General features: G+C 44.1%; 1 protein-coding gene across 8 annotated transcripts in view; it reads left to right on the top strand.

The window, feature by feature from the left end:
- The window catches only part of TRPM1 (transient receptor potential cation channel subfamily M member 1), a 139,620-nt gene that overhangs the window by 72,170 nt on the left and 54,348 nt on the right, over positions 1-13,102 (top strand). For all 8 annotated transcript variants that reach the window (XM_037734787.1, XM_037734785.1, XM_037734784.1 and 5 more), the window contains exons 7-10: positions 2,222-2,396; positions 2,812-2,935; positions 4,016-4,088; positions 4,945-5,045. In XM_037734787.1, the coding sequence (XP_037590715.1) occupies positions 2,222-2,396; positions 2,812-2,935; positions 4,016-4,088; positions 4,945-5,045 (473 nt within the window). The remainder of the gene's footprint in view (positions 1-2,221; positions 2,397-2,811; positions 2,936-4,015; positions 4,089-4,944; positions 5,046-13,102) is intronic.

The following is a 13,102-nucleotide window of genomic DNA, read 5'->3' as shown; positions in this document are numbered from 1 at the left end:
AAAAAAAAAAAAAAAAAAAAAAAAAAAAAAAAGAATTAAAATAACTGGTATAATCTCAGAGCGTGTTAATACTCCAGTAATTCTTAACATCAGGCAATTGTTAAACAGTCTGAAAGCCTAGTTTGTTTTTCCCATTACTGGCAAGATTTCTGTGGATGAGCATCTAGCCCTGGCGAATGGTCATTGTGAAGCACCACGTATGGGACTGTGATACCGCAGAGTGGGTAGAATGGGGATGGCCTACTAGGAAAAACTGTGGATTTCCAGGAATCAGGTCTCGATGAATAAATTGGTCGATGACTGATTTTTTTTTTTTGTTCTCACATCTCTAATTTTTCTGGACTTACACGTTTTTATAACGCCCACTTCACCTGGCCATGTGACTTGTGGGCTTCCCTTTGTCATCCTTTGCCTAGGGCTCTGAGCAGGGCAGGGACAGCAAAGGGGTGCTCAGTTGTCACTTCCTACAGCACGGAGCTTCAAGGACTCCAGCCTAAGCCAAGAAGAATCTGTTCTACACAGTTTCTAGAAAAGAAGGTGATTTGGCCACCATATTCCTGAAGATTGAAAATACCAAGCCTTGCTTGGGTTGGAAATCTCAAAGGCAGAGTCTGGGATATCTTAGTTCAATTTTCCAGTGTCTCTTGGTCAGGGCGTGGCACAATGCAGATCCTCATTGCATGTTTGCTGAAAGGAACTTAACCATAATTACTCTGGTAGGACACAGCAGAGTCATTCAACATATGTAGGAGTCCCTGACTGTAGAAACGCATCAGGGAAGCAGATTAGAAACCCTGAAATAGCTCATTTGAAATTCTCCAATCTTCTCATAACCAATGCTAGCAGATTTTATCTAAAGCCCTTCAAATCTGAGACCAACAACACTTCTCCCACTTGCCTTTAGTTAATGTAGATCAACTAATTCCCATCACAAACTAATGGACTGCTGGTGAAACAGGCTCAGAGTGTGATCCGTCACGGCCAGCTGGGCGTAAAATTGGGAAGCAGGCAAATGTGCCTCCACTCCCATTTCCTTCCCACTCCAGAATCCCAACTTTCTGGAATCCTCCTACCACCTGCTGCCTCCCAGAGCCATCCCTGCACGCTCTGCCACTGAAAGTTAGCTGGTGCCCAATGTGTTCTTGAAGAGTCCTATTAACTGATAGAGACAGACAGAGGACTCTGGGAACAGGTCATTAACTGATGGGCTTCTAGTGGTCCATGTGGCTGCCTCCAAGATCAGTGGTTTATTCCCGTCATTGAAGACAGAAATGTCAACAAGAACAGCGTACCACATTTGTATGCTACTTAACATTTACAAAATTATTTGATAGCCAAACACATGTTCTGATATTTTTACACCTGCAGGAGGTAAGGGAGGCACTGTAATTGTTCACCTTTTACAGATGTCTGTCTAAGGCTTCTGGTGATTTGGTGATTGGCCCAATGCCATAAGGGAGAGGCCAGGAATTGAACTGCAATTTCCCTGGCTGGTCCAGATCCCCTTTCATTGTCTCATTCTTCAGGGACAGCCATCAGGGTGGGAATTTCAGACCATGGGCTAAGACAGCCAGGGAGGTGTTTTTCCAGCAAGGAATATCGTCCAGTATTTCTCAGCGCTCAACTTGAGGTAGACCCAACATCAGGAGAGTGGGTTATTCAGGAATTTAACCATGTCTGGGTCAGAAAGTTCCCGATTTTGAGGTTCTGATTTTCCCCGTGAGGCCACAATATGTGACAGAATGCAAGAATAAAAATCGGGCCAGGCGCAGTGGCTCACACCTGTAATTCTAGCATTTTGGGAGGCCAAGGCAGGTGGATCACTTGAGCCCAGGTGTTTGAGACCAGCCTGGGCAACACGGCGAGACTTCATCTCTACCAAAAATACAAAAATTAGCTGGGTGTGGTGGCGTGCACCTGTAGTCCCAGCTACTTAGGAGGCTGAGGTGGGAGGATTGCCTGAGCTGGGGAAGGTTGACACCGCAGTGAGCCATGTTCGTGCCACTGCACTCCAGCTTGGGGGACAGAGTGAGACCCTGTTTCAGAAAACAAAAAAAAAAAAAGAAAAGAAAATTGCTATCACGTGCCTGAATTCCTTCCAGCCAGACGTAGCATGCCCCCAGTCGCAATGTTTTTACACTTCCCCATACTTCAGCAGTTAAACGAGCGGGCCGTCGGTTCAGGGCACAGGTGCTACTGGCAAATGTGGTTTGTGTTGCAGGACTGGGGCAGGGCGTGCCCCTCGTGGGCCTCGTGGTGGAGGGGGGCCCTAACGTGGCGTCCATCGTCTTGGAATACCTGCGAGAAGACCCTCCTGTCCCCGTGGTGATTTGCGATGGCAGCGGACGCGCCTCGGACATCCTGTCCTTTGCGCACAAGTACTGTGAAGAAGGCGGGTAGGATTTCTGACGCGTGAGGAAGGGCGGGTGCGTGACTGCCTCTTTGTTGGGCCGAGGAGAAAATCTGAAGTGGTCTGCTTGGACATTCCATGTTTAAATCAGGAAGATTTGCTAGATCTCCTCTCCCCGTTTTCTGAGGTCAGCATCCAGGGGAACTCTCAGGAGCAGGGTGTTCCCAACGGAATGCTCTCTCCCTCGCTTCCAACTCCATTTTCCCTTAGAAAGTTTGCAACGAAGCTGGAATTTAGGACGAGTGAGAATAAATCCGGTGTTTGACGATGGTCCCTTTTTGTCTCCTGTGTCAGGATATCTCCCACAGCAAAGTCTCAAATCAAAGACGGAGAGATGTCTGACTTATTCATATATAGATTTAACTTGCCTTGTTTTGTTCTCTTGCATTTTCTTTGAACAGGATAATAAATGAGTCCCTCAGGGAGCAGCTTCTAGTTACCATTCAGAAAACATTTAATTACAATAAGGCACAATCGCATCAGCTGTTTGCAATTATAATGGAGTGCATGAAGAAAAAAGAACTCGTAAGTGTCTTGAATTTATTTCCAAACAAGCTCTGTGGAGAGAATTATGTTTCATTTTCTAATTCTGCCCATGTGTGCATGACAGGGTTACTCATATTTTAGTCTGGCCTTTTCTGAGAGGCAGTACAAATGTATACCAAATTGGCAGCTGTGTGCACAAGGCAGAAGCTGAACACGCCCATGCAGGGGAGGGCCCGTGGCGCTTTCGAACATTAGCAAATGGGACGTGACATCACACAACATCCTCCAAGGCACACAACATTACTGAGATTGATAGTTTTGGGGGAAAGGACCACAGAGCACCTTGTCAGACGTGCTTACAAAGTTATGTTATTTTATTTTCCAAATGCGATAATAATTTCCTACTCGTTCCCTCTTCAGTGGTATTTATGAGGAAAAGGCACTCTTGTGCACGTAAGACAGCCTCTTCAAAATTCTAAGCACACGTATCTCCTACAAATATCTCCTGTCTGATTAGATATGACTTTGCATCTCCTGTGGCAACTGAGATTTTGGAGTATAGCTCCTCTCCTCTCGAATGGATGGGGAAAGTAATAAAATCAGCACACAGGCAGGGACCCCAGAGCAATACTGTAACTTCGGGAAATCAGCCAGGCACGGTGGCTCACGCCTATAATCCCAACACTTTGGGAGGCTGAGGCAGGCAGATGACCTGAGATCAGGAGTTTGAGACCAGCCTGGCCACCATGGCAAAACGCCATCTCTACTAAAATATACCAGAAGAATTAGCCAGGCATGGTGGCATGTGCCTGTAATCCCAGCTACTCGGGAGGCTGAGGCAGGAGAATCGCTTGAACCTAGGAGGCAGAGGTTGTGGTGATCAAAGATTGCGCCATTGCACTCCAGCCTGGGCAACAAGAGCAAATCTCTATCAAAAAAAAAAAAAAAAAAAAAGAAAAGAAAAAGAAAGAAAGAAAGAAATCACCAGCACTTGGTTTGAAACTGTTCAGCACTCAGGATCGTTTTATTATGCATCAGTCTCTCGTCATTTTGTAACAATACCCCGTGTCTCCCTCTTGTTTTCAACTTGGCTTTACCTCAGTCTTTTCACATTTTCAGGTCACTGTATTCAGAATGGGTTCTGAGGGCCAGCAGGACATCGAGATGGCAATTTTAACTGCCCTGCTGAAAGGTGAGCTCTGGGAAACGGTGACTCCTGTGCCTTTGATGTTGGCCTGGCCGGCAATCCTTCCCCTCCCAGCCTCCATGGACCGTGTCTGCTGGTGCTAGGCCCTGAGTCAGGCCACTTGGGCAGTCTCAGAGTGAAGCTGCGGCGGAATGACAAGGCGTGCTGCAGGTTTCTGTGGGGCAGAGGGCTGTGGGTGCTCCTGGACCATCATGGGCTGAGGTCAGAACCGTTTCTATTGGTAACTGGTTCACTGAGGGCTTCGGCTCCTAGAGTGTAAACACGAGATGGGTTCATTTTCAGTCACTGCGTTCCACAGTGCTCTGTCCAGTTTCCCCGTCCTGGCTCTAACGATAGGCTTCAAGTTGGCATTGATGGGCAGTGAGGTCTGGCTCTGGGTTTCACACTTCCTCCCTGCCTCTTGGTTAGCCTGGTGCCATGAGGGGACAGAGAGTACAGAAAGGAGAGGGGTCACTGTCAGGCTGGCTGCCGTGCAGCACTGGGCTCATCTGTCTGTGGGGTCGGGGGACAAGCTTTTCTTGGTGTCCCTTGGCCTGGCCTGGCAGTCCCAGGGTTCCACCGTTCATGGAGATGAGGGTCCCTGAGCCACTGGGTTCCTTTTCTGTCCCTCCCAAGGAGACCATGCATGAGAAGCTGGCATGAGAAGAGGCTGCCTCCACCTTCCTCCTGGGAAGCGATTTGAGTTTGGGGCCTTAGTGGTCATTCAGGGTGAAAGTAAAGGCAGCAATGCTTAGTTCCAGGCCAGCAGCCCAGGGGATGCCTGTGCTCGCCGCCCAGCACCCGCCAAACACTGGCGGTCCGGGCGTGGAGTGAAAATCGTTCTGGTTTCTTGCCTTTCTAGGAACAAATGTATCTGCTCCAGATCAGCTGAGCTTGGCACTGGCTTGGAACCGCGTGGACATAGCACGAAGCCAGATCTTTGTCTTTGGGCCCCACTGGCCGGTGAGACTGTTTTTTTCAATTCATATCATTTTTCATGACTTTGTGCAAGTGACATATTAGTATGTTCTCCCTTGTGACATGGAACTCAGGAAATTATGTGGGGTTTCTAATGATACGATGTGTAATCCATTAGGATCATTAGAAGGTGTTACTGTTTAACTTCAAAGAACCAACAAGAAGTAAGAGCTACTAGCAGAAATTCCAGAGTCAAACCAGTACTCCTGAAGAAATTAATTACCAAATATGTTATCGTTGCTGGCAAAAGTGGGGTTTTTACCTTTTTAAAGAAAAAGAAATAAAATAGCTTAGTAAAATTAAATGCAATGCTTCCATCCAGGGCATTGATTTTTCAACTATGTTCTATGAAACCCTGGAGACCTAGAGAAGTCTGTGTCGGGTGGGGGTGGGTATGTATATGGTGTCTGTGTGTGTGTGTGATATGTAGTTTGCCTGTATGTGGTAGGATTATGTGTAGGTGAGTAATGTGTGTGGGTTTGGGTGGTATAGTGTTTATGCATGTATGTGTGTGTCATTGGGTGGGTGTTGTGTGTCATCGGCGATGAGCAGTGTGGGGGGGGTGTTGAGAAGTACTAACGTGTGTGACATGGAGATGAGTGTGTGTGTGTGTGCATGTGTGTGTGCACACGTGTGTAATATGGGGATAAGCATGTGTGTGCACGTGTGTGCACGTGTGACATGGGGATGAGCATGTGTGTGCATGTGCATGTGTGTGTGCGTGTGTGTGTGTGAACACAAATAAGTCTGCGTGATAAGGGATTCCTAGGCCACCTACTCTTCCTTCCATCAAAGCAGCTTCTTTGATCTATTTTATAGATTAGGAGTCAACATAAATTTGTGTTTGCAAAAAGGGCTGTGTTGCTTAGGAAAGATAGTAGGAATACCTACAGGGTTTATGTTGGTTTTAAAAACCACATTTCTTGGCCAGGCGTGATGGCTCACACCTGTAAGCACTTTGGGAGGTCAAGACAGGAGGATTGCTTGAGGCCAGGAGTTCAAGACCAACCTGGTCAACATAGTGAGACCCCATCTCTACAAAAAAAATTAAAAAATTAGCCAGGCATGGGAGTTTATGCCTATAGTCCCAGCTACTCTGGAGGCTAAGGCAGGAGGATTGCTTGAGCCTAGGAATTTGAGGTTAGAGTGAGCTACGATTACACCACTGCACTCCAGCTTGGGTGAGAGTGAGATTCCATCTCTAAAACATAAAAAACAATGCAAAATCATTTCTCAGAACATCCGTGGCATATTGCTGCACAATGCATTTTATTTAACGGCCTCTGTGTTTAGGTCTCCCAAAGCATTTAACTGCCTCCCAAAGCATTTAACGGCCTCTGTGTTTAGGTCTCCCAAAGCATTTAACNAACGGCCTCTGTGTTTAGGTCTCCCAAAGCATTTAACGGCCTCTGTGTTTAGGTCTCCCAAAGCATTTAACGGCCTCTGTGTTTAGGTCTCCCAAGGCATTTAACAGCCTCTGTGTTTAGGTCTCCTGGAAGTTGCCTCTACACCTTGCCATACCATGTTTTAGCACTCTTTATTGATTGATCACTTGCAGATGGTTCCATCAGTTCTCCGCTTGGAAATAGAAGCAAGTGGATTGCTCACTCTGCTTCCACTGCTCCTGTTCCTCCTGCATGTGATAGTTGCCTGTTTAATATATGTACTTTTTTTTTTTTTTTTTTTAATGGAGTCTCACTCTGCTGCGCAGGCGGGAGTGCAGTGGTGCAATCTCAACTCACTGCAGCCTCTGCCTCCCAGGTTCAAGCAGTTCTCCTGCCTCAGCCTCCCAAGTAGCTGGGAATATAGGTGCTCACCATGCCCAGCTAACTTTTTTTGTATTTTTAGTGGAGACACAGTTTCACCATGTTGGCCATACTGGTCTCATACTTCTGATCTCAAGTTATCCGCTTGCCTTGGCCTCCCAAAGTGCTGAGATTACAGGCATGAGCCACCATGCCCAGCCCTATTTAATTCTTATTTTGATCCCCTTTACAATGGTGAAGAGTTTGTGGAACCATCTACTTGTGTTGTCCACTTCAGACTCCCACTTTGTGAAATGAGGAAATTCACTCTATACTCCTCCTTCCTCTCCTGACAAGTTTCATCTTCCTACCTTTCACATGCTACTTGACGTGGTGAACATGGACATATCATTCTTTAATCATTATTGAGGTTCTACTTACATCTTGCTCTTTAATCATCATTCAGTTTTCATACTTGGTCTCTGTGTTGATTCTAAAACATGGAGAAACCAGCAGCTTTGACACTGTTGAGATTACATGGAGATTGTTCACTGCTGCTCCGCAAAGTAGGATTAAACTCAAAGAGAAGGAAAGGTAGCCCTGGGTCACTTCTTTGCTCACGCAAAGGAAAATGTGACAGGCATCAAGGTTTCTGTCATTCATCAACTATTTAAAACTGTGTGACATTTTGGTTTCCTTCATATTTAGACAGTGACTTCTTTGAATAGATATTTGCTTTTCTCCACATTTCTAATTCTCTTTCTTCTTCCAAACATTTGCTTTGGTGTCATTGCTGTATCTATTTTTTAAAGTATTTTTACTGCATCTTTAGTTTGTTCCAAACAAATAGATGTAAAGTTTGGTACACGCCTACATACACTTGCCACTGCTGATGTTGAGGCTTATCTTAGTCTGTTTTCTCACTGCTATAAAGAATAGCAGTATTCTGAGACTGAGTAATTTATAAAGAAAGGAGATTTAACTGACTCCCAGCTCCAACTGGCTGGAGAGGCCTCAGAACACTTACAGCCGTGGGGGAGGGCAAAGGAGAAGCAAAGACACATCTTCCATGGTAGCAGGCGAGATAGAGAAAAGAGCGCACGGGGCTGCCAGACACTTTCAAAGCCATCAGTTCTCATGAGAACTCTTTCACCATCATGGGAACAGCATGGGGGAACTGCCCTCATGATCCAATCACCTCCCACCAGGTCCCACCCTGGACACCTGGGGATTACAATTGGAGATCAGATTTGGGTGGGACACAGGGCCAAACCATATCAAGGTTCTTGTCAGCAACATGGATATATCAAGCATGACTGTGGCAAAGGCTATGTTAGCGCAGAGCGAGGGCAAAATTATTGTACTCTTTCCAAACTGAGGCCATGTAGATATTACTTTAAAATCCCATTTTGTACTATTATTTGCATATACATAGTTTATATCTAAAATACGTTTTATACTTTAAGTTCAGGGGTACAAGTGCATGTTTGTTATGTAGGTAAACTTGTGTCACGGAGGTTTGTTGTAGATTATTTCATCACCCAGGTATTAAGCCTAGTACCTGCTAGTTGTTTTTCCTGGTCCTCTCCTCCTCTCACCCTCCTCCCTCTAAAAGGCCCCAGTGTCTGTTATTCCCTTCCATGTGCCCATGTGTTCTCATCATTTAGCTCCCACTTCTAAGTGAGAATATGCAGTATTTGGTTTTCTGTTCCTGCCTCAGTTTGCTAAGGATAATGGCCTCCAGCTCCATCCATGTCCCTGCAAAGGATATAATCTTGTTATTTTTTATGGCTGCAGCCATATCTATTCTCTTGTTACTGGCCCATTTCTTCTTGAAGTATTTTTCAGAGCCCCTTGAGTTCCTACCCACATCTTCCCTGAATGCTCTCAATGCCTGCTGTACAGCTGTCTACATCAGACATCCTTTCATTGCACTCTGAGACTGCCCATTGCCTCCTAGACCCCATGTCTCCCTCCCTCTCAGATTCTTTTTTCATTTTGCTAGAGTATATCTTCAAGTAACTTTTACATAAGAGCATGTGGGAGGATTACTGTCTTAGTCTGTTTTGTGTTTTTGTAACAGAATACCATAGATGGGGTAATTGATAAAGAACAGAGATTTATTTCTTAGAGTTCTGGAAACCGGAAAGTCCGAGATCAAGGGGCTGGTATCTTGTCAGGGCCTTCTTGCTGCATCATCCCTTGGTGGGAGGTAAGAGGGTAAGAGAGCTCAAGAGAGTGAGAGAGGGCTGAACTCTTAAAGCAAATCTACTCTCAAAATCATGAACCCACTCCCTCTATAAAAGTTTTAATCCATTTGTGAGGACGAAATTCTTATAATCTAATCCATTTTAAAGGTCACACCTCTCAGGACTGTTGCACTGGGAATTCAGTTTCCAACACATGAACTTTGGGGGACACTTTGAAACCATATCAATCACCATTCTGTGTCTTTACATGTCTGAAAAAAGTCTGCCTAACATGAGGCTCAACATTGTCCTATGATTTTCATTCAATTATAGATGAACCATTGTTTTCTCTCTGCTCTTTGTTTTTTTGGTGCTTGGAAGTTTCACAAAAATATATCTTCTATTTCAAGCAAATGAAAATAGAAGTGTATAGAGAATACAAACTCAAGCACCCATGTCTTCACACATGTAGGCATTTAGTTATTCTGGCTTTCAAAGGTCCCGTTATGCTGAATACCTGAATCAGCTCTGTGAAATTTTCTTCTATCTCTTTTTTGAGTATTTCTTTCTTTCTTTATCTTTTTTTCTTCATCTGGAGTTTCTATTAGTCAAGCAACTCTTGGTCCCCTCCTCCCAGATTGATCCTCCATTTTCAGTTTTGTATTTCTCTATCATTTTGATGTATGTTTTTGGAAATCTTAACTTTTTCTTTAGCTTTTATATAATTTTTTAAGTTTTAGGCACGCATACTTTTTATATTTAAGAAAGTGTTTTTGTTCCTTAACAGTTTCATTTTCTTAATAGCCTATTTTCACCTCACAGATGCAATATCTAAGGATATGAATTAGATTTTTTGAAGTTCTCTTCTGTTCCCTAGATGATCTCTATTTTCTCCCTGGTCGGCTGTTTCTTTGTTCATTTTGGGTTTTTCTGTTGTGCTGTTGATTTTCTCAAATGCTCTAGATCCTTGGCTGTCCATCACACTACAGAATGAGGGATAGAACTGCTTAATTAGTATGGAAACCCATTTTGCCAACAGGTTTTTCTCCTCCCTGGGAGGACTGCCCAGGAATTCCCTGCTTAGAAAAGAGAGTGATGCCTGAACCTCTCTGCTTTGCTAAGGACAGACTGGAGAGGGCTGATGGGCTCTGGTCCTCCCTAGTCTTTAGCAGACATCCTCCCAGTTCTTCCTAGAAGTGAAGCCCGAGAATGCAGTTGCTTGCTCTGCACCCACGCACCACAGTGGCAGCCTGGAGCCCAGGACAGGATGAGTGGCCTCCTGCTCTGTAGACCGTCTTCCAGTCACCATGCCTTCTGCCCACCACGTGCCTTCTTCTTTGTATCTTGGAAAATCTGGTCTCACCTCAACAGCAATCTCCACGTTACACATTTTGGGTTTTGCCTTCCTCTCCATAGTTTTAACTGGTCCATCAATGCTTCCAGAAATTTGTCAAAAACTCTCTGGCCTGCCTCTTCCCCTTGAAATAGATTTTTCTTTTTTATACTCCTTCGCTGTCATTTAAATAGTATTTGGGGAGGGAGGGAAAGGAAGAAACACATGCTCAGGCTGCAACCTGGAGCCAAAGTCCTTCTCTGTCTCCCTATAATGGGATAAGGTCTCCAAAGTCTTCCTTTAATAGTTGAAGCACTCAAGAAACTGTGTGCCTGTGAATCCATAGTCTGTCTAGAATTCTTCATATAATAGAAAACTTGTGGTAGGGAGGACATAAGAATTCCAACACAGCAAATCAAATCTAGGTCTGATTTGCTATATATTGCTAGTCAAGATCCTATTTTTTCTATTATTGAATGCAAAAATAAAAGCTTCATAAGAGTATAATGGTGATTATTGGAAGCTAGGATGTGGGAGATTGGGAGATATTGGTTAAAAAGTACGAAGTTTCAGTTAAGAAGGATAAATTCTGGAGACCTATTGTTCAACATAGTGACTATAATGAGTAATAATGTATAGTGCACTTGAAATGGGCTAAAAGAGTAGATTTTAAATGTTCTCATCACAAAAATGATGTCTGTAAGGTAATAGACAAGTTAATTAGCTTGATTTCATCATTCCACAGTGTACACATATATTTAAGCATCACCTATACCATAAATATATATAATTTGTCACTTGTTAATTAAAATAATTAAAAGCTTTGCCAAAAAAAATCCTTAAAACATGCTTTTAAACCTAATGAAGAGGCCAGGCACAGTGGCTCACTCCTGCAATCCCAGTACTTTTGGAGACTGAGGCAGGTGGACCACCTGAGGTCAGGAGTTCAAGACCAGCCTGGCCAACATGGAAAAAACCCATCTCTACTAAAAATACAAAAATTAGTTTGGTGTGGTGGCACATGCCTGAAATCCCAACTACCTAGGAGACTGAGGCAGGAGAATTGCTTGAACCCAGGAGTTAGAGGTTGCAGTGAGCTGAGATCTTGCCACTACACTCCAGCCTGGGTGACAGAGCAAAATTCCATCTCAAAAAACAAACAAAAAATGTAAGAGAGAGAGAAAAGGAGAGGTGTTTGATATATACAAGTAACAAAAAGGCAATTTATTTATTTATATTGAATCATAAAAACTTTGGATTAACAATTTTTTTTCTGGGGAAGTTCTCAAGATTTATTTATTTATTTATTTATTTATTTTTTTTTTTGAGACGGAGTTTCACTCTTGTTACCCAGGCTGGAGTGCAATGGCGCGATCTCGGCTCACCGCAACCTCCGCCTCCTGGGTTCAGGCAATTCTCCTGCCTCAGCCTCCTGAGTAGCTGGGATTACAGGCACGTGCCACCATGCCCAGCTAATTTTTTGTATTTTTAGTAGAGACGGGGTTTCACCATGTTGACCAGGATGGTCTCGATCTCTTGACCTCGTGATCCACCCGCCTCGGCCTCCCGAAGTGCTGGGATTACAGGCTTGAGCCACCGCGCCCGGCTTCAACATTTATTGTTAATGGAACAAAGAATGCATAGGACAGGTGTTTCTCCAATGAGTTGAGGGCAAGGTGTGGGGGCTGATATGTGTATTGAAATCTGTAAGCGCACAAAGAGACTGGGAACAGTAGGTGCCTTGGAGGGAGAGGACATTAGGGTGGAGGGAAGTCCACTTTGTCACTGTATAGCCTGCTATACTATTCAGAGATTTGCCATGTCCCGGTGATTTTTTTTTCCTTTTAAAATTTATATATACACACACACACACACACACACACACACACACACACACACACACACATAATTGCACTTTAGGTTCTGGGGTACATGTGCAGAATGTGCAGGATTGTTGCATAGGTACATACATAGCAATGTGGTTTGCTGCCTCTGTCCCCCTGTCACCTTGTATCTGGCATTTCTCTCCCCATGTTATCCCTCCCCAACCTTCCTACGCCCCCACTGTCCCTCCCCTGTTCCCCGCCAACAGACCAGTGTGTAATGTTCCCCTCCCTGTGTCCATGAGTTCTCATTGTTCAACACCCACCTATGAGTGAGAACATGCGGTGTTTGATTTTCTGTTCTTGTGTAAGTTTGCTGGGAATGATGGTTTCCAGATTCATCCATGTCCCTACAAAGGACATGAACTCAACATTTTTTATGGATGCAGAGTATTCCATGGTATATACGTGCCACATTTTCCTTGTCCAGTCTATCGTCAGTGGGCATTTGGGTTGGTTCCAGGTCTTTGCTATTGTAAACAGTGCTGCAATGAACATACATGTGCATATGTCTTTATAATAGAATGATTTATAATCCTTTGGATATATACCCAGTAATGGGTTTGCTGGGTCAAATGGAATTTCTGTTTCTAGGTCCTTGAGGAATTGCCACACTATCTTTGGTTGAACTAATTTACACTCCCACCAACAATGTAAAAGTGTTCCTGTTTCTCCACATCCTCTCCAGCATCTGTTGTCTCCAGATTTTTTAATGATCACCCTTCTGAGATGGTGTCTTAATGTGGTTTTGATTTGCGTTTCTCTAATAACCAATGATGATGAACATTTTTTCATATGTTTGTTGGCCTCATATATGTCTTCTTTTGAAAAGTGTCTGTTCATGTCCTTCGCCCAGTTTTGAATGGGTTTGTTTGTTTGTTTCTTGTAAATC

This window comes from Cebus imitator, unplaced genomic scaffold (genome assembly GCF_001604975.1).
Source record: "Cebus imitator isolate Cc_AM_T3 unplaced genomic scaffold, Cebus_imitator-1.0 Scaffold662, whole genome shotgun sequence".
Taxonomy (NCBI): domain Eukaryota; kingdom Metazoa; phylum Chordata; class Mammalia; order Primates; family Cebidae; genus Cebus; species Cebus imitator.
The sequence above is the reverse complement of the archived record's forward strand: the minus strand, read 5'-3'. Positions and strand labels throughout refer to the sequence as shown.